This window comes from Mesocricetus auratus, unplaced genomic scaffold (genome assembly GCF_017639785.1).
Source record: "Mesocricetus auratus isolate SY011 unplaced genomic scaffold, BCM_Maur_2.0 Super-Scaffold_100028, whole genome shotgun sequence".
Classification (NCBI taxonomy): Eukaryota; Metazoa; Chordata; class Mammalia; order Rodentia; family Cricetidae; genus Mesocricetus; species Mesocricetus auratus.
The window spans coordinates 25,107,914-25,134,097 of NW_024429209.1; the positions used below are offsets into that span (position 1 = coordinate 25,107,914).

The 26,184-nt window shown below is 50.5% G+C and overlaps 3 protein-coding genes across 24 annotated transcripts; 1 reads left to right on the forward strand and 2 right to left on the reverse strand.

Annotated features, from left to right (window-relative positions):
- The first annotated feature begins 1,100 nt into the window (after nt 1-1,100).
- Tcea2 (transcription elongation factor A2) lies at nt 1,101-10,767 on the forward strand. Of its 8 annotated transcripts, none has more exons than XM_040732735.1 (11): nt 1,102-1,296; nt 3,240-3,302; nt 3,625-3,730; nt 4,544-4,634; nt 5,918-6,063; nt 6,515-6,571; nt 6,924-7,078; nt 7,153-7,299; nt 7,982-8,053; nt 10,385-10,539; nt 10,661-10,767. In XM_040732735.1, the coding sequence occupies exons 1-10, from the start codon at nt 1,228-1,230 to the stop codon at nt 10,457-10,459; spliced, it is 981 nt and encodes a 326-aa protein (XP_040588669.1). In that variant the 5' UTR covers nt 1,102-1,227; the 3' UTR covers nt 10,460-10,539; nt 10,661-10,767. The 8 variants fall into 8 exon arrangements, with proteins under 8 accessions (XP_040588671.1, XP_040588673.1, XP_040588669.1 ...); XM_040732736.1 differs by having other exon boundaries at nt 10,388-10,539; XM_013116680.3 differs by having other exon boundaries at nt 1,103-1,296; nt 5,933-6,063.
- On the reverse strand, nt 8,748-14,565 carry Rgs19 (regulator of G protein signaling 19). Of its 10 annotated transcripts, XM_005074559.4 has the most exons (7): nt 14,428-14,442; nt 13,890-13,896; nt 11,844-11,946; nt 11,604-11,725; nt 10,143-10,217; nt 9,764-9,998; nt 8,748-9,682 (listed from the first exon to the last, which is right to left on the reverse strand). In XM_005074559.4, exons 3-7 carry the CDS (start codon nt 11,871-11,873, stop codon nt 9,491-9,493), a joined length of 654 nt encoding a protein of 217 aa, XP_005074616.1. In that variant the 5' UTR covers nt 11,874-11,946; nt 13,890-13,896; nt 14,428-14,442; the 3' UTR covers nt 8,748-9,490. The 10 variants fall into 10 exon arrangements, with proteins under 10 accessions (XP_005074616.1, XP_012972139.1, XP_040588674.1 ...); XM_013116685.3 differs by lacking the exon at nt 13,890-13,896 and having other exon boundaries at nt 14,428-14,565; XM_040732740.1 differs by lacking the exons at nt 13,890-13,896; nt 14,428-14,442 and adding an exon at nt 14,234-14,392.
- A 3,111-nt stretch (nt 14,566-17,676) lies between these two features.
- Nucleotides 17,677-19,382, reverse strand: Lkaaear1 (LKAAEAR motif containing 1). Of its 6 annotated transcripts, none has more exons than XM_040732749.1 (4): nt 19,283-19,381; nt 18,149-18,543; nt 17,886-18,008; nt 17,677-17,810 (listed from the first exon to the last, which is right to left on the reverse strand). In XM_040732749.1, exons 2-4 carry the CDS (start codon nt 18,533-18,535, stop codon nt 17,751-17,753), a joined length of 570 nt encoding a protein of 189 aa, XP_040588683.1. In that variant the 5' UTR covers nt 18,536-18,543; nt 19,283-19,381; the 3' UTR covers nt 17,677-17,750. The 6 variants fall into 6 exon arrangements, with proteins under 6 accessions (XP_040588683.1, XP_040588681.1, XP_021085463.1 ...); XM_040732747.1 differs by lacking the exon at nt 19,283-19,381 and adding an exon at nt 19,009-19,143 and having other exon boundaries at nt 17,677-17,826; XM_021229804.2 differs by lacking the exon at nt 19,283-19,381 and adding an exon at nt 19,009-19,138.
- Between the last annotated feature and the right edge of the window lie 6,802 nt (nt 19,383-26,184).

A 26,184-nucleotide genomic window follows, 5' to 3' on the forward strand; every position in this document is an offset into this window, starting at 1 on the left:
TGGTGATCTACTGGACTTTTCTCTGGAAGGAGCCACGGTCTGAGCAGGTTTGTGGGTTGCTCCTGCCACCTACAGGCTGCTGTCGGTCACCACTGGGACGACTAGTTCTGTGGACACAGCCCCTTCAGCATGGTTGAGGGCGATTGTGGCTCCTTTACTGCTTGTGCTGTTGTAGGGTCCTGCAAGCATCAACTCTGTGCTCAGACACGGGGTTTCCCTTTTCCAGAATTTGTTTGGTTGGGTTTGGCTTAGAGCAAGGGCCCAGATGCCAGGAAAGGGCAGAATTAGAGCTGGTATGGAAGCTGGAGGGCTGCCCCTCTGGTAGAGCTTTGTTACCTATGAGGAATTCCACACTTTTTCCTTATGGTGACGATGTCACAGCTGATTAGATGGTCATCCCAGGCCATTTGTTAATTCCATTTGCACCTTGGTCTCGTGGTTACTGTGGGTACAGCAATTCAGACAACTGTCTTTTGGCACCAGCACACCTGCCACCATCAGCAACACACAAGAGGAGAGGAGAACCTCTTTTCCTTGCCTGGGCAGGGTTATGATGTTCCCCAGTGCCCTGTCCGGTTCTCAGTGTACAATGTGAACCGGAAGACCCTGAGCCTCTGTCATCCTCACTTCACAAGTTGGGAGATGACGCTTAGAGCAACGAACAGAATCTGTGATTTACACCCTGTTAGGTTGACTTCAGAGCCTGAATTCTTGCCCAAGAAGCCGTCTCAGAGTCTGGGACTGATATCTCCCAGTGTGCCCTGCATCTGCGTAGAGGCAGGAACGACCCAAAGTTGACTTGGTAACGATGGAAATAGGGTTGGCTGAGAAGTCCCGATGCTACAAGCACTTCAGCGAAGTGGAGGCTACCGGAGTGAACTAGCGAAGAATGTACCACCAGGGCAAGCGGCTCAGATGGGTTGAATTAAAGACCGTATCGCAGTATACTCCTCCCCTCAAGTCCACCCTCTCCCCGGCATTCGGAGGGCGTGTGGGGCGGTCGTTCCGAGGACGTTCGGAGGAGGAACTACCTTTTCCAGCGGGCCGCGCGCCACACGCCGCACAGTCGTCTGGGAGTTGTGGTCCCGGGGGCGGAGACTTTTTTTTTTTTTTGACTGTGTTGCACGCGGCCGCCAGGCGGAGGTTTGGACCGCGCATCTTAGGCGGCGGCGGCCGAGGTCTGGCCGGGCGGCGCAACCGGCGCAACCCGCCGCCACCAAGGTGGTGATGGGCAAGGAGGAGGAGATTGCGCGGATCGCCCGGAGGCTGGACAAGATGGTGACCAGGAAGAGCGCGGTGAGGGGCGCGGGCCGCCAGGACCCTGGGGCCCCCGCTCCGTGGAAACCAGCTGAATCCACCCACGGGGAGAATGATACTCAGACCAGTTGAGACCCCTGCCCCAGGTCCGCTCTCTACCGTGGGATTGCCGCTTCGCACTGGACTCCAAGCTGACTTGGGAGTCGCCCACTGCCCCCTCGCCCAGCGGTGGTCGCGGGCGTTCTTAGCCCAGCCGTTGTCTCCCATGTCTGCCCCCCACCCTCCAGAACCAGGTTTCTCTAATAAATTTCCCCTCCTGCTTAGTCAGGCCTCAGGCTGCAGCAAGTCGGTGTGGCCAGACTGTAGATTTGGAAATGGACCTGTGTCCTTGAGACCCTAGGAGACCGATTCTACCCCTCACCTTGCCCGAAGGCACTGTGGTCTTGGCTTACAGTCTAGCCTGCCTTCCGACCCTGGGCACCCATGTAACCCTTTCCGGAGCATCCTTAGGAGATGATGGCATCCGTATCTTGCCTTCCGTGGGTGGGAAGGGACCAGGAGGTGGCCTTAAAGCTAAGCATGAGCCACCCATCCGCGGCACTAATCCCAGGGTAGCCCAGATGGTGGCTGAGTCTTGAGTCTGTACAGCCTCCCTAGGATTGTGCATGAAGTGGCAGAATGCAGGACAGTTTTTGGGAACGAGCAGGATTGGGTTCCTGTTGGTCAGGGTTGGGGGAGGCTAAACCAGGAAGAGGGTTAGGTTCCCCTTTATGCCCCAAACAGCCACATTCTGTAATGACTTGGGTGCAGAGGCTTGTTGGTGCTTCTTTCCTCTAAGGGTGTTAAACCCAAATGACAAACTTGGAGGTGGCAGAGATGGGGTGGGAATCTACAGGGGCTTGGGGACTGGTAGAGACACAGCAAGAGCCAAAGGCCACAGATAGGACTGTACAGTGGAGAAGGGAAACGGCAGAGGTTCCAGGAGATACCAGCAACCTGAGAGGCTCCTTGGAGCCGCTGGTCATTTATTTGGGCCTTCTGGGTGGGAGTACAGAGCTGTTTGGGAATGCATGCCCCTGGCTCCAAGGCTCTAAGGTTTTCTCAGGAAGTCACCTCAGGGCTGACTGGTGTACAGCCTCCCTAGAAGGATCTGCTTTAGGGTTAGGCTGCAGTCTGAGCAGATAATTAACAGATTGGAGGTCAGCTCCAGGCTCTCCCACTGTCTCTACTATGGAAGGTTTGAAGGGCTGGATGGGTTTTCTCTGCCTCTTTGAGGCATGTAAAGGCCCATGAGTTCATAGTGGCAACGCAGAGTAATTGCAAGCCTCGGGTGTTGGAAGGGGTCTGTCAGCAATTCCAACAGTGTTGGTGTTGGAAGAAGTCCGTCAGCTGTAGGAAGGAGGTGCCTGAATAAAGCTTCCAAGTGCTAGGGTTCTTAGGCAGAGTGAGGGTTTTAAGGTAGGAAGAGGAGGAGCCTGCCTTCGAGGTGCTGCCTGTTTGTAAATACTGAAGACCAGAGCTTGGGCAGAGGCAGAAAACCAGGGTTGTTTGTTACAATACCCAGGAGAAGTACTACACTGACCAATGGACACTTTGAGGAAAGGCTTAGATGGACTAAGGCTAAGGAACCCGAGTTATATCTCTGAGTGTCCTTCCATGTTGAGCAGGAACTGGGGCTTTTTTTTTTTTTCTCTAGTAGTTTGCTCAGTGACCTGGTGTGGTTACCATGAGGTCTGGGGGTCACCACAGATGCAGGGTGAGAAACCACCTGACCTTTGAGGATAGCACTGTTAAGCTGTTTGCCTCTATCCCTGCCCTATTGCAGGTGCAGTAAAAAGCCCCTGTAGTGATGGTGTGTGCATTGCTCTGGTCTTCTCAAGATAGAGGAGAGGCTTCTTTCTGACATGTAAATTGTCTCCCATATGATTGGGAAGATCCACTAAGGTTTAAATGTCCTTTATGGAGGTTATCTTTCCTTCCAGGAGGGAGCCATGGATTTGCTTCGGGAGCTGAAGACCATGCCTGTTACATTGCACCTGCTCCAGGTAAGCTCTCCTGGTCCTGGTATAGGATGATTCCAGAGGCAGCAGGTCTAAGAACATCTAGCAGGGCTCCTTATATGACTCATACAAGTCTTAGCTGGCATAAACAACTGTTCTAAGGAGAGGGCTTCTGATTCTCTCTGGTGATCAGTGAAGTGGGAGGGGGGTGCTCTGGGTTCCAAGTGAGACCATAGCCATTGGGGGAGATGTCTTTCTGTCTCTGCCCATTCCCCAACCCTTCCCTATGGGAGTCAAGAGTCCTTAGTGAGGATCTGTCTCTGGAGCAGGCCCCTACCACCTGTGACCCAAGCCACTTGCCTTGCAGTCCACCCGTGTTGGGATGTCTGTCAATGCCCTGCGGAAGCAGAGCTCGGACGAGGAGCTCATTGCATTGGCCAAATCCCTCATCAAGTCCTGGAAGAAACTCTTGGGTACGGGTCAGAATGTGAAGGGTGGCTCTTGCTGCTCAGCACAGCATAGGATGATGGCTCTGCTGCTCTTACACAGGCTCTCTGGTTGTGGGATACAAAATACAGGTCAGAGAGTACCCATCCGTGGGCTGGGAGTGGATGAGGATGATGGAAGATGATGTCATCTGTTGAGATGGGGAGGGGATGGCCTGGGAGGCATGACCATTGAGACAAGGGTGTATGCTGGGGAGCAGGTTTTCAAGCTGCGGGAGGTCAACAGAAAAGGAGGCCCAGGTCAGCATGCTCCAGATGGAGGAGGAGGTGGGGCTGCTACCTCTGCAAGAGGTAAGCTAGGCAGACAGCAGCTGTTTGTGGGGACAGTGGACAACTAGGCTGCAGAGATGCTCCCATTGACTAGGGAGGCAGCCATTCCTGGGGTCTGTCTACACCTCTATGAGACAACCCAGGATCTGTCCCTGCTTATAGTCCCATGGCCATCAAGAAGCCTCAGTGTAAGTTTGTCCTGGTCCCCAGTACAGGTTTTGGGCAAGCCCATGTTTTCCGAAGGAGCCTTTTATGGGGCATATGCTTATTTTCTGACCAGGTTGAACCAGAAGAGTCCCACAGCAGCTTGCTTGAGTGGGGGCTTGAGGAGGGTGGGTCCTGAAGAGGCTGGTGGGCTTGTTGGGGACCGGAGGAAGGTCTAATGGCCTCCTGGCACCTTGCTTGTCTAATGGCTTTAAGCAGTAGGGATAATGGCCAGGCAGAGGCTGAGCTGGCACCTGGCTGCCTGCTCCTGACCAGTCTATACCATCCATTTTCTGATAATGGCAGATGTTTCTGATGGCAAGACCAGGGATCAAGGGAGGGGCACACCTCTGCCTACATCGTCCTCAAAGGATACCACAGGGACTACGGATCTCAGGTAGCATATCTGAAGGCAGGTATATACATTTCTGCCTCTTGTCTCAGTGGGAAAAGGAGGTTGATGTTGTCTGTTTGCCTGGGCACTGCCCTGAGGGAGAGGCCCTTTCCAGGGCACCATCTGTAAAGTTAGTCAGCCTCATGTTGGATACTGTCCCACTGCTCAGTTCCCTTCTTGCCCATCTAAGATGTCGGTGTCATCACTGAGACCTTCAGTAAGAAGGGGCTACCCATCAGGAGCTGGCCCATCCCCAGGCCCCCTTGCCTGTTCCCTTAGACCCTATCTTTTTGCTGCCCAGCAGGATTGGTGAATGGGTCGCTTGTGCAATGCTATCCAGAGCTATAAGTGGGCACAGCTCAGATCTCCACATTCAAGTGTTGCCACACCACTGCCTTAAAGGTGGTCAGGAAAGACATGTTACCATGGAGACTAGGGGCACTGCTAGTTACAGGCTGTGGATGAGAGGCTGCTTTGATCAGATGGTAGCAGTGGCCAGAGGCTGGGCCCAGGCCACAGCAGCCTATGCTCTGGACTCCAGCCTTGCAGTCCTGATGTGATGTCATGTCCTCAGCTCATTAGCACACTTATACAGTGGATTTTGCCCCAGAAAGCCACCTGATGCTGCTGATTTCCAGAGGAAAGGGCCTGGTGGATATATATAGCATGACTGGTGGGCAGGTCTTGTACTGGGCCCAAACCTGAGATCCTTGCCCAGTTTCATTTGTGTTGAGTGGGGTCACCTGTGACATTAAGACTTGACTTTGGGTGATCTCCCACCTCATCTTTATTCCAGGCAACCAGAAGCATTTGCCTGGCTCTGCCATTAGCAGAGAGGTATTCACAGCGTGGTCTATGTCCCGGGCCTCTTGGGAAGCAGACACTCTGAAGCTAGCAAGAATATCTCAGCCCCCTTTGACCAGGGAGCATCGCTGAGACGCTGATTGTTGAGGAAGGATCTGGTATCCACTTGGGGGAGTGATTTGTGGTTTCACTGTGGATCTTGTGGCCAATGCCCTTCTCTGATAAGGAAGCCAGAGCACACAGGCATTCTAGGCTGAACTAAGGATGAATGAAATCATTGGGCCTAGCTGGTGGGTCTGTCAGGATAGAACAAATGGGCTTTGGAGGCCAGCATGTTGTCCACATTTGCTTTTCTGGGGATCACCTGTGGCTCAAGAAAGGTCAGGGGACCACCCAGAGTGTACTGGGTAGCGTACCAGTGGTGTCCAATAGTAACTGAAGATGCATAATTTAGCTTAACAGGCTCAGTCTGAGCCCAGTAGGCTTTGTCTCTCTAGTTGCAAGAAGCCAGACCCACCTAGGACCTTATCCACTCCGAGGATCACCACATTTCCCCCAATGCCCATCACCTGTGACGCTGTACGAAACAAATGCCGTGAAATGCTGACTCTGGCCCTGCAAACGGACCGTGAGTATTACAAGCTCTGGTTTTGACACTTGTCCAGATTCCTAGGGTGGCCTGGGCCACTGCCTGCTTTAAAGGTTGCTGCCAGAGAGATAACACACACACTCTCTAGTGTTTTGAGACATGGTTTCTCCATTAACAGCTCTGGTTATCTCGGAACTCGATTTGTAGACCAGGCTGGCCTCAAATTCACAGAGATCCACTTGCCTCTGCCTTCCGAGTGCTGGGATTAAAGACGTGTGCCTCCACCACCACCTGGTGACAGCTCTTCCCTTTAGCCTGCTGTGACCTAGGGAAGAGGCTTGGGTTTTGGGGGTCACCAGAACACCTGAATCTTGGGAACTGTCTCCCAGGAATGAAAGTGTCCTATTTAGCCTCTAGGGCACTGTGCAAGCAGAAGGGTGGCAGGTGGAAAAACTCAGTGGGGGAAAGTAATGAGGACTCCCTCTTGCAGACGACCACGTGGCTGTTGGTGTAGACTGCGAGCATCTGTCAGCTCAGATCGAGGAGTATATCCTTTGCACAGTGTATACAGGGTCAAAGGCTTCTGGTAGAGTTTCTAGGCAGAGTTGTGCTTCTCCAGTAGCTGTCAGATACCACTGGTAGGTTATACAGTGCCTTCTTGGGGGTAATCTCCCGACCTTTCCTGGGCCCTAGATGGGTAAGGGGCTGTGACTACTTCATAGATCTGGGCCTCAAACAGGAATGAGTTTGGAGAAGGCATGACACTGTAGCCCCTCAGTTCCCCCACAGGGCTTGAGTGGGTAAACTCATTTCCATGTGGCTGGGCAGAACATTTCCCATATGATTCCGAGGAAGGGATGGAGCTCAGAAACCTCAGATGGGTCCTTAAATACCCTTACGCATCTTCCTGGATGTGGGAAACACAGACATGAAGTACAAGAACCGTGTGCGGAGCCGGATCTCCAACCTGAAAGATGCCAAGAACCCTGGCCTGCGGCGAAATGTGCTGTGTGGTGCCATTACACCCCAGCAGATAGCTGTGATGACATCAGAGGTGAGCCCCACTGGAAGGGCTGGGGCAGGCTGTTTCTGCAGAGCTGCAGGCTGAACACTTGGCCCCTTTATCAGGAGATGGCCAGTGATGAGCTGAAGGAGATCCGCAAGGCCATGACCAAGGAGGCCATCCGTGAGCATCAGATGGCCCGTACAGGTGGCACACAGACTGACCTGTTCACCTGCAGCAAGTGCAGGAAGAAGAACTGCACCTACACGCAGGTTGGGGTCCACTCTATCTTCCTTGGCTGGGACCTCAGGGCATACCCATCCTCCTCTCTTGGATACCACCTATGTCCTTACTGCTGTTGGTCCGGGGCCCTGCCCAGCATGGAGAGACAGGAGTATAGTATTGTTTGGTAGTGGCTGTGGTACCTTCAGACCCTGCTGGTGGAGGCTGAAGTATTCTGGGGAGACCATGTGGACTCCAAGAGATATTAGGGACTTGGGAAGAGGGGGGGAGTGGATTAAGATGGTCTCTCTGGTAGACTATTCCAGGGCTTGTGGAAGCTACCATCATCTATAATAGGGCATGAGGGGTAGGGCCACCAAGTCCTCACTACCTGTAAGGACTGCCCCTGGCCCTGTGAAATAGGTTCTTTTCTTGGGTCTCCTAGATGGCCAGGGTCACTGGCATCTCTGCTGACTCTATAAAGGGTCACTATATAGACCCCCCCCCCGTAGGGAATCCTGCACTTATCTGACATTCTGGACTCTACTGAGCCCAGTTGTTCAGGCCCACAAAGGCTTCTGTTGTGGTGATCCACTTTCTTAACAGGCCCAGTTCTAGGTTGAGGTCATTGGGAAGTTTCAAATCAAGTCATTAGTAGAGATCAGGGGGTATGAAACCAGGACTGTCCAGATCAGGGCAGCAAAACCAGGGATTCAGCCACCCACCCTACAGGTGCAGACCCGCAGCTCCGACGAGCCCATGACCACTTATGTTGTCTGCAACGAGTGTGGGAACCGCTGGAAGGTAGGTGGGTGGGCCCAGAATGCTCACCTCTCAGCACATATTAAGTATGAACCAGGGCCCACTGTACCCAGTTAGCCTCCTGGGAGTCTCTGGGATGGAGCCCCATGCCTGTTCCATTTCTGCCCTAGGGGATCATGTAGGGCGTTGGCCAGACATTTCTCTGCCTTCCTGCAGTTCTGCTGATCCCTTGTACTGATGTGTTGTTATGGCCATGGCTAGCATTGCCCCCTCCTGCAATGTTCTTTGTGGACACAGCTTCTCTGGAGATCCCCAGAAGGTGGCATGCTCTGTCCCAGTCTGCCTGCCTGGTGTGCCCCTTTTTGCCCTTTGTCTCTCATTAAATGTTTTCTTTTGCCTTTCTCTGGCTTTGCTCCTGGTGAGCCACACAGAGGCTTCAGCTGGGTCTTGTTCTTCCATTGCTGTAAACACCTCTCCTCCCTGGGCTCAGACGACACTTGAGCTAAGCTGTGGTAGGGCAAAGTAGGCAAGAGCATGTCTGTTTTCCAGAGAGATCACTTGTACATGCGATTCTAGGATATACAGCTTATATGTGTCCCACCATGCTGGCTGTGTGGGCGGTGGCGTATGGGACCTTGCCCAGCGTTCACCCCTGCTCACCACATAGGAGGAGGATGGTCTGAGGTCAATTCTAACTTCAAATTGCTGAAACTCCCAGCAACTTGGAGGATCAAAGTAGTGGGTGCTTTGCTTTATTGGACCCATAAGATGAAGATGACATTGTTCCCAGCTACTTTGAGGAGGCTACACCATCAGCTTTGTCCCTACCAGCCTCTAGGAAGACATTTCACCAAGTACACAGGAATGTGGGATAATCTTCTCAAGCCTTTGTGGGGTGCTGACCCATTTAAGAGTTGAGGCCAGTTCCTAGAGCCATACCTTGGACAGGGCCCCGAATAGTTACCTACTAAGGCTACTGTTACGGGGGAAGGGCACAGGGTAGAGTCTGGATGGATAAGCCTCTTCTCCAACTGTGGGATAAACGGAAACTTATTTTTAAAAGGTCAAGAATATTATATCATGTTTTTGGCATGTGAGGGAATACAGGTGACTGTGAAAGCCTTTTTTCTTTTGATAAAATGTACATTAAGGACATATTTCGAATTTTAAAGTTCATTAACATATAAAATATAAATGGGCTCTTTATTTGAGCCTGACTCTGAGGTCCTACATCTGGTTCTGAGGAATAAACAGTTCTCCTGCTACAAACCTGTTGGCCTAGGCTGTTCTCTATGAGAACATCTCTTGGGCACGTGACCGGAGGGTCTGAGGCACCATCTAGGAGAACCCCCAGTTGGAGCAGGCTAGGGCAGAGCAGAACATTGCAGTTGCCACTGGGACAGAATCTACTTCCAACCAAATGGGGCAGGGTTAGCCCCTAGTCTGCCCGTAGGTGTAGAACATCTGTGTGGCAAGCACCTAGGCCTCAGAGGAGGACTGTGGGGCCCCCTGGAGTAGCAGAGAACGATAGGCGGGAGAGGTGAGGAAGCGAGGATAGGAGTCCCGGTGCATGAGGGTGTAGATCTGCAGCTGTGCATCATCAAATGTGTGTGGCGATGGCTCTTGCATCTTCCTATTGATGCCTTCTCGCACACGGGAGTCCAGGCTCACCTGTGTGGCAGGCACCAAGGTCAGGGGGTGGGGCAGTGCCCTTCCCAGGCCAACCCCCACTTATCCCTGCATCTGGCGCACCTCCTTGGGGGACAGGATGGACACGTAGTCCTCATAGATAAGTCGCGCCTTCTCATCCACCACATGTTGGTTGGCCTCTGCTTTCAACTCCTCACAGGCCAGCCAGAAGAGCATGTTCTCTTCGCTGTATTCTGTGCGCAGGAATGCCCGGAACACACTGCGGCCCGTGGGGCTATGCATCAACTTGTCAAAGGACTGTGCCCAGCTTTGTACTTCCTCAGGGCTTGGTGGAGTGCTGCAGGCATTAGGGCCAGACCATGTCAGACTTGAGTCATGCACACAAGTACACATGCACGCGCGCGCACACACACACACACACACACACACACACACACACACACACACACACACACACACACACAGTGGCTGCTGTACTCACCAAACTTCACAGCTGGGGAGGGGTTGCAGTTTGCTTTCCCGAGAAGCCTGCCAAGCTCGCTGCCGTTCTTGGTTCCTAGTGGCAAAGGAAGGTGGTACTACCTTATGCAGTTGGGTTCTCTACACACCGCTGTGGCTATATGAATGCCTACACTAGTTAAGTCTGTTGCAAGGAAGGAAGCTCCTAGGGTGAGCCTTCTTAACATCCTCTTGTTCCCTCACTGAGGCCTCTTTCCCGGTCAGCAGTTGGACTCTTCTGGTTCCTGGTATCCCTCCCTCTCTTTGGACTGCTGGGTAGAACCATACTCCTCAGCCTAGTTCCAGCTCATTCCTGAGTCCACTGAACAACCCACACTTCAGGCCTACTGTCAGCAATATGACTCACTGGCTAATGTAGGGTAAGAGCCCCTCCAATGTGTTTGTACCTGTCTGATCCTGGATCCTGAACCCTGCTTCCAAGGGAAACTCGTCCCTGTCAAGTCTATGCTCAGCTGGCACAATGAACACTCATTCCCACAGGTGTGGAGACAATTCAACTCCTACCAGGCTTGGCTTCTCAGCAACAATACAGCCCAGACTTCCAACGAGCCCTACCTATTCATATTACATTCCTTGAATCTTGCCTATACCTTGGTCTGGGTGACTTGCTGTTCAATAGACCCCTTAGTCTGTGTAGGGCCAGATTGCTGTAAAGTAGACTTCTACCGCCCGTCTTCCCTACTCCTGCCATCAGACACCCCCAAACCTTAAATGCCTTTCTGCCCAGAGCCAGCCGTTCCTTTATCCAAGTCTACTCAAATGTGTCCACCACTGCACATAGTGTGGGGTGGTCTGGGGAGCTCTCAGTGGTATAAACACGTATATGGTGAGTGCATGGACACCATATGCATGCCATCTGCTTAGCTCTTGCATATTATATGCCTCCAGCACACCAGGTTTAAGAGCCACACAATGGGGGCCGAGAGATTGCTCAGTGTTCAAGAGCATTTGCTGATCTTTCTTAGGATTTTGGTTTGGTTCTCAGGACCTATTTGTAACTCCAGTTCTAACACCTTGTGGCCTCTTCAGGTACCAGGTATGCATGTGGCACACATATATTCAGGCAAAACATTGATACACATAAGATTTAAGAGCCATATAAAGCCCCTTAGAGAATCTGGGCACTACTACCAGCCAACAGGGCTCTCAGCAATCTCTGGACAGGGTGATGCTGTGGCAGGGGCACCTGCCTACAAGTAGTTTCTTGTAAAGCCAGTGGAGGGTCTAGGGAGCAGGACTGGGTCTGAGTCCTAAAAGCCACCCCATCCCACCCCTCTATGGCTCAGTGCTTCTGTATCTCTTCTATGGGCTGATCCCCAGGCCCACATACTCTGGCTTTGCCCCCCCCATGAGCCATGTACCCCTACCCAAATGCCCTGGGGTCTCCTTCCCAGTGTAAGCTGCACCCTCAAGGTCCACGTACCAGGAGCAGCTGCAGCAGCAGCACCAGCATAAGCAGCAGGGGTTGCGACTGGGGGGTCCTGAGGGGGCTGCATCATGGCTGGACATCGAGGGGGGCCTGTCCGCCTCCTCTGGTCCTGTGTGCTGAGGAAGAGGGGGCTGCCTCAACCTCCACTCCAGAATTCACTGGACCCTATGTCTGCCCACCTGCCCAACTGGCCTCAGGTGTCCAGGAACCCAATTAGAGGTAGGAGGTGCCTACCTGTTTCTCAGCCTCATGTGGGGTGGGCATGTGTGGGTAGAGGGGGTTGCCCGGGTTCTGTGGTGCCAGCTCTGGACCTTCAGTGCAGTCTGGGAGCTTGGATCTGAGAAGAGTGTTGGGAGTTCTGACTGAGGGCCTGTGACCTGGGCCCACCTTGTAACCTCTGCACCCACCTCAGGGAGAGGTCCCTCCGAGGGAGCTTGCTCGGAGCCCTACCCCAAGCCTGTGTGCCTACCCCATGCAGAGGTGCCCCAGGCAATGATGGGGCCACTGCAGTTGGGCCTCCCACAAAGGACTCTAAGACACCCGCATCTGCTCAGTCCCCGAGAAGCCGGAAGCCTGGGTTCCTCTTTCTTGGCTTCCGGCTCCTGGCCCCTCCCAAGGGGACCGGAGCTGCAGGCTGGTATGGAGGTGATCGGATACTCTGACCACTCCCCTCCCTCTAAGTAGGTGGGTAGAGATGCTACCCAGATGACTGCAGAGGGCTAGGTCTGAGGCACCCCCCTCAGAACAAGACTTCCTGAAAGTGAGGGGTGGGGGTGGGGGGTTACCCGCTGATGAGAGATGTGTACTCAGGTAATGAGACCCTTAGGTTCTCAGCTGCCTCAGACCCCCCCCCCTCCACACTTCCACCCTGGTTTCCCTTTATCTCCCGAAGATGCAGAAGCAAGGAGTGCTAGCCAGGGAAGCTGGGGTGGCAATGTGGGAGGATGAGCTGCTTAGCTGGAGCCCTGGGTCCTTCAAAGGGTTTTCATATGATTTATCATTCTTGATGTTTGGACCACACCTTCACAGGGGGCTCTAGGAACCTCGCAGGCCTCTGAAAGCTGACTTAAATTCCAGTGTCCCCAGGAGAAACAGAAGCAAAGCATCCAATTAGCACCCTGGCAGCAGTTTTGAATGCCTCCTCTCTCCCCAGCCTGTGCCCTTTTTTTTATTTTTTTTATTTTTGTCCAGGTGGAGGCCATCCAGGCTTTTAGACCTCTGCTCTGTCCACCTTCCTCTCATGAACCCGGGGCTCACATTACTCTCTCGGTGAAATTCACCCTCCTGCGGCCCCTCAATCCAGCAGAGGGAGGCCCTTTAATCCTCTCCTGCCTGACCTCTGTACACGGAGGGCAGCCTCACCACCTGATTTCTGAGACGGTGGGTTCCCAAGTCTCCCAGCATGCAAACCAGGACACAAAAGTAGCATGGGCTGTACTTCCCTGGGGTCGAGCGGCTAAGGGAAAGAAAGGGGAGTGGTACCCTGAGGTCTCTAGGCTCTCTAGAGTCATCCCCCCATGCAGACCATCCCCCAGATGCTCCATGTCCAATCAGCTGACTGGACAGGGAGCAGCCTGGGGTGTGTAGGGCCTGGATGTTGGGGTCCAGTGTGTGCAGAAGCCGGTGCCTGCCCCTTTCCCCAGCTGCAGGCTCTCTGGTCCTGGCTCCTGGCACCCATCCAAAGGTCAGCTGGGACCACCCATGTTGTCCAGGGTGCTCTTGACTACCGCCTCCCTTCTTTCTGGGGGGAAGGGGAGCCCAGAATCTGAATTAGGGTTCTCCTGCCCCTTATCTGGATACTGGAGGGCTCCTTCCCTCCCCAAGCCTCCCAGGCGTTGGCCTCCCAAGTCTACGGCTGAGAGACCAAATGCAGCAAATCTGGTCTCTGGGGACAGAAACTCCCCGGGGAATGGCTGCCGTGTGGCTCCACAGAAGAAAATGTCCAAGCCCGCCCAGTCCAAAAAAAAAAAAAAAAAAAAGGACAATTCTAGAAAAAAAAAAGTCATAACCGTTGGGAGAGGGCTAATAGGGGGTTCCATTCATTCCCACTTCCATCCCACGCTGTCATTGTCCTACCTGTACCTCCAAGGCAGGCCAGACCTCTCTCACCATGGCGAACCCTGCTGCCCAAGCCCACCTGTGGGATGGCAGGCCCCCACCCAGTTACTGCTTTCTGCTGGTGGGGTCGTCTGGAGGGCTGGTCTCTTCTTCGCGGTCCCTCTCGCAGTCTCTGACGCCCCCACCCCTTTCTTAAGGAATTCGCCATGACGCCCCACTCACCAGCGACCTAAAGGCGGATGGGGGCGGGAGGGCCAGGTTCGGTCTGGGCCCCACCCTGGCTGCCGAAGGGGCGTGCTCTAAAGCAGCAGGGACTTAAGTCAGACAGCAAGATGTACTCCTGGGTATTCGCGAGGTAGCAAGGCGCACAGAATCCCGCTCGGGTGGGGCCGGGGTGGGGTGGGGTGGGGGCCCCGCAACATTCACCCCTAAGGTTCCCTGGGCCGAGCGGCTAGAGGACCCAACTCGGAGGGTGGGTAAGGTGGTGGATCGGGTGTCTGGTCTGGCCCCTCCCCACTAGGCTAGCGGGCGGGAGACACGGAAACCTGGGTTCTTCCGGCCCCCACCTTTAGCAATTACTTCTCAAAGCTCTGAGCTGAAGAAAAAGGGGAACCTTGCTGCAGCTCTCCCTCCCCCACGCGCAGGGGGTGGGCTCCCGTCCCACCGCGACCCAGGTCCACGTGGACCGGCCGCTGAAGTCCGGGAACAGAGCCGGCATCTACATCTCCGGGACCCGCCCGCGGTCCTGCGCCGCACTCACCGCCGAGTCCCCGAGTCACACCGCCCGCGCGATCCGAAGTCCTGCTGGTCGCCGGGGAGGGGGCGCAGGCGCAGTGCGCAGGCGCCTCCGCGGTACTTCCCCAAAGAGAGGGGCCGGGACTTCCTCGAGCCCCAGCGCCTGCTCGCCCGCAGTGCCCCGCCCCGCGCCCGCTCCCGCGCCCCACCCGCGCTGGCGTGTCGTCCTGCGGTAGCGTGGCATGGTGACCCTGAGGGGTGAGTCGTACACAAACAGTGGATTGAGCTGGCGCTCCGTCTGATTAGCTAGGTTTCCCCAGCCTTTCCTTTATGTGGCAGTGCCGTGTGGGGCACCAGAGCTGAGCCCTGTGTGCTTCTTGGCTCCTCCGGAGAAGAAGAGGCCTTTGGGAAGGACTGGCCTGTGGTACTGCCCTGCCCGGCCCACCCTTCGCATTTCTGAGCCTGGTCTGTAACTCGAAGCTAAAGTCTGTCACTCTGCTGTGGAACTTTTCCAGAGAAAGGGAGATTCGGGAACTGCATCTTGGTGGGCACTGTGAATGAAGGTTCTTATATCAAATTACCCCCGAAAGTTTCTGGGGCCTGGTTGAGTCCCTATCGACCCCTCAAATTGCTCCAAGATAGCCTTTTTCTGCAAATGGCCTTGCTCTTTGGCCAGCTCTTCAGATCCCTTATGATTGGGTACAGATTTGAGCTAGCTCCTTATCCCAGCATGCTCTGGGCAATTGTCCAGGGGCCCTGACCCTACTCTAGACTTGGTCCGTAGGGTGTATGTGATTTCTTGGGCCATGCGGTTCCTGCTCTTCTTAGCACTGGGACATACAGCCTGACCAGTTCAGGTGCTGGCTGGGTTCTTGCTAACAAAAATGCCTTTCAATTGCACAGGTTGTATATGCTGACCACATAAGTCAGAACATGCATAGCAAATACCTCACACTAGCTCTTCAGGTAGTGGGCCAGAGGCAGACAGACTAACCTGGAGCTGACTGCAGTGGACCAGAATGGAAAACAGACACGAAAGGGATGGGGTGAGAGGCAAGGAGGGCAGGATGTTGCCATGATGATGCTCTGGGAGTCTGGATGAAGAGAGAACGCTGGTTGCGAGCCCGAGGCTACCAGGCTTCCCTCTAATGCTGCATAGGGCTCGATGAAAAAGCCAGAACCCTTTGGCTGCCGCCTGATGGATTCCAAAGGCAGGCAGAGGCTGAGAAGCCCATCCGAACAGTCGTAGTTGCTTTAGATAATCGTCCTGAGAGGCGGACGCAGTTTAGAACAGGGAGGCCCAGCAGAGATGGGTCAGTACCAGGTGGAGACAACAACACGGACGCTGATTCTGCAGTATCTGGTGTGGGCCCCTGGCTGTGGGCAGAAGTCAGTGTGCTTCCTTCCCCTCAGCTCATTTTACATGCACACTCGTTCTCTGCTACCTTACATCTGCTCTACACATAACTAGTATCTTTCAAAATGCCACTAAATGTAGGCAGGAGACCTGGAGCGCTGAGCAAGTCGACACCAGTGAGGATGGAACTTTAACACACGGTTTACCTTTTTCCAGAGCAGGACACCCCCCCTTCCCCCCGCCACTCACAAGCCCCGCTTAACTGTGCATGTGCCACAGGCTTTGTATCCCGGTTGGATTTTCTTCAGACGGAGGGATCCTGCGCCACCCTCCTGAGCCTACTCTGTAAGCCCAACAGCCCTCACTGATGTGGAGATCAAGTGGCACTCTTTTTTTTTTTTTTTTTTTTTTTGGTTTTTACGAGACAGGGTTTCTCTGTATTGTTTTGGAGGCTGTTAGTCCAGCCCAGCCTCGAACTCACAGAGATCCACCTGCCTCTGCCTCCCGAGTGCTGGGATTAAAGGCGTGCGCCACCACCGCCCGGCTTCAAGTGGCACTCTTAAGCTGGTCTGACACTTGGTGTAGAGACAGCTCTCAGGATGTGTGTGGGCGTCTGTCCTCAACCCTCTGCTCTGAGGTACTTATATGAGTTACTCACTGTGGGACACTGCGGTGACCTTAGGAGGCATCTCTGCAGTCACCATGAGGAAATGCAGGGTCGGAAAAGCGACTTCGCTAAACAGACGAAGTTTTTCTAGGCCCTTGGCAAATCCTGGATTCTAGACTACAAGGAACTTGACCAGAGGAGCCCAGCATTGGCTATCATCTGGCATAATTGACTGTCATTAGACGACTCCAATCTGGGCGAGTGTGACCATCCTTCCTGGATGAAGAGACTGTCTCCTTTTCCCTGTCTACACCCACGTCCAAACCTACCATTTCCCTGCTCTACCATCCTCCCCACTGCCTGAAACCCCCTCCCCTCCGCTCCTGAGAGCTGCTGCTAGTTTGTGAGTGCTGCCATCTGGGTTTGGCTCAAGGCCCGTGGCAGCAACAGGCCAGAAAGTGCAGGGGAGAAGACCAGCTGAGGAAACAGAGCCCTGGGAACCGGCCATCAGTGAGTCAGAGCCCTCTGGACCACAGTTTTGATCTCTTCTTCTTCCCTTCTGTTCTCTGCTCCATGAAGAGCCAGGGGGAGCTCCCATGCAGGGCCAGGGAGCTGTGTACCTCCCCCTCTGTCCAGCCTGCTGGGTAGGGGCCGGGGAGAAGGACGTGGAAGGGCCTGAGGGGCAAGAGACCACAGGTTCTGCAAAGAGCCCACGCTCCGGAGAAGAGGAAGAAGAGCCGCCCAGAAACCAGGGGCTTTTCAGGGTCTAGTGGTCAGAACGGGATGAGTGTCTTCCTTCCTGCGTCCCATGTTTGGTGGATGAGTGGGCACAGGAGGCTGTTTCTGTTGAAAGGGAGGCTGTGGGTGAGTCTTGTGTCCCACCATCCAGGGACCTTGGTGAGGAGCACTCCTGTTCACAGCCCGGTGGTCCTCTGGGCATGACTGGACTCTCCAAAGGTGAGCTTTGACTTGGCAGTCACTCCCTCTCCCAGAATGCCACCCGAGTCCTCAGATAGAATGACCCTAACTTAGGAGACAGCCCTGATTTCTGCGGGTGCTGGTGTCTAGGCAGGATCATCCCTATCCTTTTCCACACTAGTACCCGCCCTCCCCCTCCCCACCTCTATGGCTTTGAAGGGCACCTATTGCCCGATGGGGGCAGGCAGTTGGGAGATAGGAGTGTCCACCCACCGACATTTCCCTCTTGTGCCCTGAAGTCTGTGACTGTGGCTGTGGGAGAGGCAGCATCCACGCTTGCCCTTCCCTGCGGGAGCCCGGGTGGGGGGGAAGAGAGAGGAAAGACCAGAGAATCCTCCGAAGAGAACTTTATGTGAGAAGGTGGGAAGCCGCCGTAATCCGGAGTCCCTGTAGGCCAAGGTCGCGGTCATCGCGGGAAGATGGTGCCATCTACCGCCTCTTCCAGGATTGTCTCAACACGCCTCCGCTGCGGAGAAAAGGGGCTGGGGCCAGCGTGTGGCGAGGCACAGGACCTCCCACCGGTCTTTAGGTTTGCCCGTACCTCTTGTCGGTCCAGAGGATCGGGGATCTTCGTGGGCTTCAGTTGGGGTGGTAGAAACAGTTCCAGTCGGATGGCGGCGCGCGCGGAGCCCTGACTCCGAATCAGGAGCGTGATTTCCTCTGCCTGGGAACCGAGCTTACTGAGCAACCCTGGCGAGCTGACCAGAGGGTCCCACCCCCGCGCCCCCACCCCCGCCACCTGCCTCCTCCCGCCGGCGGGGTGGGTCCTCTTTCGAGGACCCTCCCGGTAGGCCCTATGCATACCCGCATTCGGGTGTAGCGCAACCTCAGGGCGCGGACTCGGCTGCGGGCCTCTGCGGCCTTGAGGACACCCAGAAGCCGATTCTGACGCACAGCTGGTAGTTCCAATGCCTGCGTCCAGGTACGCGGGTCGGGCATGCAGTAGGATACCTCCACCGACTCGCGTGGAAAGAGGGAACCGGCCGCGCCTACGTCGTCGAGCAGGTCTCCAAAGAGCAGGTGGCGGCGGCGATGTGTGGGGAGCATGGCCGCCAGCTTCTCCTGAGTCAAGGCCCAGCCTGGCTTCGGAGGCTCTGTATTCCCCTGGCCCTTCTTCTTGCCTTTCTCACCAGCTCCAGGTGCACTCTTTTTGGCCCGCTCCCGCGCACCCTTTACTCCCTGGGATGGCATGCTCCAGTCTGTGGAAGAAAGGGGACGTCCCGTTACTAAGAGGGAACTCTATGGCTCTAGCTGTGTTTCTTCGAAACTTCTTGTAGCCACCTAACTCAGGTCCCTAACTGGTAGCTGACCCTGTCTGTGCATATCTGCGATGGGGTATGACTTTCTAATCCTCTCCAGTTTTAGTAGTTTACCCAGTTTAGGGCTATAAAATCAGATGGATTGTCCTACATGCCACAACCCGCATTACTATGGTCATGGGTCATTCTGAGTCCCCTAAATCTAGAGTTCCAGAGATTGGTCTGGTCCTCAATCCCTAGCCTTTGGTTGGGGTAAGGTTAAGGACATGATATCTTGGGCAGAGAAGCCCACCCTGTGAGTATGTCCACGAATCTGCTTGAGTGTGTGTGTGTGTGTGTGTGTGTGTGTGTGAATGTGTGGTATTGCAGGTATATGTGTGTCTGGATCTGTGTGTAAGGACGCACCTATGTACACTGGGAAAGCTCAGCCTCTGTCCTCCTGGCCTATCTCCTCATGGGTAGAGACGTGGGGAGCGGAACCCAGGGAAGATGTGACAGAGGGGGAATGGCCCAGAGTGGGAAAGGAAGTCAACCCTAGCAACCATTGCCAGCCTAGCCACAGCTCCTGACTTCCTGTGGGTGTGGGGTAGAGACACGGCTGAGTGCTCTCCCTAAATCTTTGCCCACCTACCAGCTCAGCATCCAGGCCTCCCCACCCCAAGTCCTCACACCCCCGTACTTTCTGCCTTGTCCGTGGGAAAACACGCTTCAGTTTTGAATCTCTGGGCTTGTTGACTATGTTGCTTAGCAACCTGGAGCTCCACCCACCCACCCTGGCAGTGCGGGTGTACCACTATACGAGCTTTAAGATCCAGGGATTAGGGCCATGTATGTGTTGTGTCCTGTCCCAGGTCCTCTCCCAGGGTCCCTTCAAAGTGACTGTGAAGTTTTCGACCGTGAGTCTCAGACTCACTGTCCTGGTCTTGGGGGCTGGTTTCTGGCTCTTTAGAGCTAGCTTTCTAGGCAGAGCTCCTACAGATACTTTTGAGACTAAGGCCCACCTTAAGCCCTTATAGGAACTCAGAACCCCCTTTTCACCAATTCTGGAGCAAGTTTGGGGATCTCAGCCGTCTAGAGATCTACCAAGATAAGACTTGAGTTTTGCTGGTCCTAACCCTGTATAACCTTGGATAGCAGGCCTTAGAGTTCTATAATCTAATGTGCACTCATTAATTTAGTTATTTTAAAAAACTACTATAGTTTAATTTTTAAATAAACTAAAACTTGTAAATTAAAAAGAATCACACGCAAAAATTTGCAAGCCCTCACATCTATACATCACAATAGTCATTTGGATGGGAAACTGTGTAGCTTCACGTTGGATTTTACTCTTTCAGTGTCAAATATATTTTTATGCAGGTATCCACCACCAAACCCAAAAAAATCTATGACAGAGTTAGAACTAGAAAAACAATTAGCTTTATATCCTTTTTCTTTTTTTTTGTTTTTGTTTTTTTTTGGTTTGTTTGTTTGTTTGTTTGTTTTTTTTTGGTTTTTCGAGACAGGGTTTCTCTGTGGCTTTGGAGGCTGTCCTGGAACTAGCTCTTGTAGACCAGGCTGGCCTCGAACTCACAGAGATCCGCCTGCCTCTGCCTCCCGAGTGCTGGGATTAAAGGCGTGCGCCACCAACGCCCGGCTATATCCTTTTTCTTAACTTGTGTCCATCACCTGCATTCAATTATTCTGCATCCCCTAATATTTAGTCTTTTTTGTTTTCGTTTCTACATATTATACTACAACCTTATATACATTTGTTTACATATATACACATATTGTTGGCTAAAATTTGCATATGAGGGAGCATTCCCTTTAAAATGGGGAAAGACACAAGGCTATCCATTCTCCCTTTCTTATTTGATATAGTGCTTAGAGTCTTAGTTACAGGAATTAGGCAAGAGAAAGATATAAAAGGGATAAAAATAGGAAAGGAAGAAATCAAACTGTCCCTATTTGCAGATAGCATAATTCTTTACATAAAAGTCCCTAATGACTCTACTGGAAAACTACTGGACATAATAAATACTTACAATAAAGTTGTAGGATACAAACCCATTTAAAAAAATCAAGCAAGCAAACAAACAAACCCAGTAGGGGCTATAGAAATGGCTTAGAGTACTGACTCTCTTCCAGAGGAACCTGGAACCTGGTTTCAATTTCCCACATGGCAGCTTAAGACCATTTATAACTTCAGCTCCAGGGGATCTGATGCCCTCTTCTGGGCATCTGAGGATACCCGGCATGTAAATGGTGCACAGGCATACATGTAGGCAAATCACCCATATACATTAAACAAAGCAAAGCAAAGCATTTATACTACCAGTATACTCTCAGAGAAAGAAATCATTCCATTCAAAAGAACTTCAAAAATTCAGTATTTAGGAATACATCTAACCAATCAGTGAAAGACTTGTACAACAAAAGCCTTAAGATATTGAAAAAGTGAAGTAGAGAAATGTCTCAGGCTAAGAACAGTGCTCTTTTGGAGGACTTGGGTTCAGTTCCTGGCATCTGTCAGTTGGTGGTGGCCCACACCTTTAATCGCAGCACTACAGGCAGATTTCTGTGAGTCCAAGGCTATCCTGGTCTATAGAAAGAGTTCTAGGACAGCTGTGGCAGTTACACAGAGACACTCTGTCTTGAGAAACCAAAACCAACCAACCAAATAAATAAAGTGTACTACTGTTCCTTGCACCCACATGGAAACTAATACCCAGACAGTCTCTTTGGACTTCTGCAGGCAATACATGCATATGGTGCAAAGACATATATGAAAGTATGACACCCACACACAAAATAAAAATAAATCTTAAAAAATGATAAAAAAGGGAATCACATAAGATACTAGATTATGGAAAAAAACATTTTATGCTCCTGGATTGGTAGACATGGCTATACTACCAAAATTAATTTACAGATTTAATGTGATACCTATTAAAATTCTGATATATGTCACAGGTTTAGAAAAAAGTAATACAAGAACTCATGTGGAACCACAAAAGACCAAGAATTGCCAAAACAATCCTAAGGAATAAGAACATTGCAGGTAGCTGGGCTATGGTAGTGCACGCCTTTAGCCCCAGCACTCTGGAGGCAGAAGCAGATGGATCTCTGTGAGTTTGACATCAGCCTGGTCTACATTGTAACATGAAAATTAAATACCCAGAGACCTATATTGGGGTTCAAATTCAAGCTGAAGATTAGAAAAGCAAAGTAGGGGCCACTAGCTCTTATCACTGTCTCAGACTCAATGGACTGATCCTGCTGCCTCTCCTCAGCGTGACTGGAGAATTCTGAGACATGTCTTCCTATCCTCAATGTAGCTGGAGAATGAATGCCTGATACTGAGACTTTGCTCCCTAGTTCTGGGATTAAAGGTATGTGATCCTAGGTGCTGAGGTCATCTCTGTGTGAGCTGTTTCTCTTTAGGACTGAATCAATCTTGTGTAGCTCTGGGTGGCCTTGAACTCACAGAGATCCATCTACCTCTTAATCCTGAGTCCTAGGATTAAAGGTGTGCACCACCGCATCCTAGCTTCTGGCTGCTGGGATTAAAGGTGTGTGCCTGGCTTCTATAGTTTGTGACTGACTTTCTAAATCTTCAGGCAAGCTTTAATAAATCACAAATAATATATCTCTACATTACAGAGTGAGTTCCAGGACAGCCAAGGCTAAACAGAGGAACCCTGTCGCAAACAAACAAACAAACAAACAAGCAAGAACATTGTAGGCAGTTATTATAATACCTGACTTCAAATTATAATGATAAGGACAGCTTGGTATTGGCATAAAACCACACAGGTAGGTCGATAAAATAGAATAGAGGACCTCAAATAAAATGAGAAGGATATGCCCACTTAATTTTTGACCAAAGAGGCAAAAGCATACACTGGGGAGAGAGCAGATTATTTAACAACTGGTGCAGGCAAAACTGGGTTTCTACCTGAAGGAGAATGAAAGGATTCTTATCTTTCGTCTTATATAAAAGTCAACTCAAAATGGATGAAAGATCCTAATCTACAACTTGAAACTTTTAGAAGAAAACGCAGGTGATACTCTTCAAGATATTGGGGTAGGCAAGAACTTTTAAAATAGAACACCAACAGCATGAGAACGGATCTTAAATTTCAACAGATGGGACTACATGAAAATAAAGTTTCTGTACAAACTGGCCGGTGGTGGCACACTCCTGTAATCCCAGCATTTGGGAGGCAGAAGCAGGTGAATCTCTGCGAGTTTGCTGCTAGCCTGCTCTACAAAGCAAGTTCCAGGACAGCCAGAACTGTTACACAGAGAAACTGTATCAGAAAAAAAGTTTCTATACAGAAAAGGAAAACCAAAATAACAGAGTAAACAGCTCACAGAATGGAAGAAAATCAAGTGGTTGATATTCAAACTTTATAAATAATTACTGATGGGCTGTCGTGGCTCATGACTTTAATCCCAGCAGAGGCAGGCTGATCTCTGAGTTCAGTCTGGTCTACAGAACAAGTTCTATATAGAGAAACCCTGTTTCAAAAAACAAAAACAAACAAGCAAAAGGCAGAAATTAAACACTAAAGAAACAAAACTATCAACAAATGGGCAAGTGAAACTGAATAGACAGTTTCTTTGGAAAGAAACACAAACATTTAATAACTGCTTAAAAAGTGTTTATCATTCTTAGTCATCATTGAAGTACACATTAAAACTGTTTTGAGATACCACTTCATCCCAGTTAGAATTGCTGTCATCAACAAATCTGACAATGAATGCTGGAGGGGATGTGGAGAAAAAGGAACCCTTATTCAGTATTGGAGAGAGGCAAATTAATACAGCCACTGTAGAAATCAGTTTGGAGATTTCTCAAAAAATTGAAATTAGAACTGGGGCAGAAAACTCCATACCCTACCACAGAGATATTAGCACTTCCATGTTCATTATTGATTTATTCGCTATACTAAAGAATTGGAATTAAACTAGTTGTGCACCAACAGATGAATGGATAATGAAAAATTGGTGTACATATGTAAAATGACATACTCTTCACCTTAAAGAAATGCAATTCCCACATATGCAGACAAAACAGAGGTACACAAGATAGTCTCACAGAATTTGTGGGAAAAAATCAATGGATTTGAATGTATAATTAAATTAAGTGGTGTTCTCCAATCTCAGAGAGGAAAAAAATCTCTCATGTAATTTAGTATATATATATTTGAGACAGGGTTTCTCTGTGTAACAGCCCTTGCTGTCCTGGAACTTGCTCTGTAGACCAGGATGGCCTTGAACTCACAGAGATCTACATGCCTCTGCCTCCTGAGTGCTTGGATTAAAGGTCTACACCACCACACCTGGCATAATTCAATTCTTAATTCTATAATTTACTCATATCAATAACTTTTCACATGATCATACCACATAAATTATTAAGTCCATAATCTGTTAATGAGTATTTCCAGTGCCTGTGTTGAAATCTCCCTTTCATTTCCACATGTATGGGTTATGGCTTCTGGAGTTTGGAACCTGAGCACGTGTGGTAGACCATCTTTTCACTTGTAGTTATTCCATCCTGGCTGAGAGGTGGGTTCCTGTTACTTGCAGGTGGGCCTGTTATGGCTGAAATTTGGGCCTCAGCTAAGTTTCTGGTCTTTCTTCAGGAAGCTATTAGCTGTTCCTACTGCGTTTGGAAGCTTGCCCTGGCCTCTTGGTTGAAGGTCCACTTAGGACTATCATGCAATCCTCATGCTTGCCTCCTCATCTCCACAGCTGAGTGGAATGAAGATCCCTGTAGATGGATTTTTCTTTGGGCCACCAACTCACCAATGACATGAAGACTTACTATTAATTATGGAGGCTTGGCCTTAGCTTAGGCTTGTTCCTAACTATTTCTTATAACTTAAATTAACCCGTATTTTAAAATCTATGCTCTTTTACATGGCTCGATTGCCTTTACTCTGTATTGCCTATTATGCTTCTTCCAAGTCTGGCTTGAGACTCTGCCTTTCTTCTTCCCAGAGCTCTCTCTGTCCAGAAGTCCCTGCTATACCTCCTGCCTAGCCATTGGCTGTTTATCTTTTTATTAAACCAATTACAGTGACATATGTTTATAAAGTGTAATCAAATATCTCACAACATTCCCCCCTTTTGTCTAAAAAGGAAAAGATTTTAACTCTAACACAGTAAAACTATATGCAATAAGAACAATTATCAGGTAAGAACTATATTTACAAATGTCCAGTTCATTTACATTTGGCAAATGCAGAGGAAATACTCCATCATTAATCCTATCCTGGTGAGTCCAAAGTTTTGTACTTAATTTACCTACTATCATAACTAAGGAAAATTATAACTATCTGGTCTTCAGCTCCATCAAAGATCCCAGGAGATATAATATTACATGAGTAAACAGGAAGAACAGAGCAAGCAATGTTCAAAACTAAGAAATGACAGTCACTTCAAGGTTCCTCTGTAACATTGGAGCATCTATCTTTTGCCCACGGGCCTAAAATATCTGACAAACTTTTCTGTGAAGCAGGAATTTTGAAGGAACAACCTACCTTGTCTTGGCAATGTTTGGCAATTGTCTTATTTTGTGTCCTGCTTGTCCAATTTGGAGAGCATACTGTCAGCAGTCGAGGCAAGGGTAGTTTCTTGTCCAGTGGCTAACTTCTGCCACAAGGAAAGCAAACTCCATATGGAGGTTCTTCAGTGTTCATCATCTTCTCTGAAGTAGATTGGTGCTGCCAGGAGCAGATGTGTCTCATTGTCATGAAAAGCCTTATGTTATTATGTTGGGTCCATGGGTAGCACAAATAATGGGGATCAGACCACTGAAGTCAGACAATCAGAAGCAAACTTTATTACATTGCTGCGGGGTACCAGAACTTCTAACTAGTTCAGACTACAGGCCGGTCAGGATCTAACACTGTGACCCTGAACAGAGGGCTAAAGATATGTAAGATAAAAAGGTAGATTATTGACTCCACTCTTAAAAAAGCAACTACTAGTTTGTTTATTTGTTTATTTATTTATTACATACACAGTGATCTACCTACATGCCAGAAGAGGGCACCAGATTGAATTGTAGATGGTTGTGAGCCACCATGTGTTTGCTGGGAATTGAACTCAAGACCTCTGGAAGAGCAGTCAGTGTTCTTAATCTCTGAGCCATCTCTCCAATTTCCTGTAACTACTATTTTTAAACATGTTACATTGGATTGGATTTTTATATATTATGTACAAATGTTGTATATTGATACAAATTTGAGATTAATTTTACTAAAACATACTATACTTATGTTTCTAATATTGTACCTATACAGCTCATGTAACAATATAATGCAGAATTCTAGTCCTTGAAAGACAGTATTGTCAACTATATGGGATAATAAGGAAATGTAGTTTAGTAATCACTCAACTATTACAATCAAACTTGTAGTTCTACTTGTGGAACAAGATGCTACTATAGTTCTCTCCAATCTTGTCAATACTGATGACATCTATGAACCCAGGAGGGTAGATTATATCAGTTCTGACTTTGCCATCAATCTTAATGATCAAAGGTAGACATTTGTTCAGCTTGTGGGAACCAGTAGATAGATG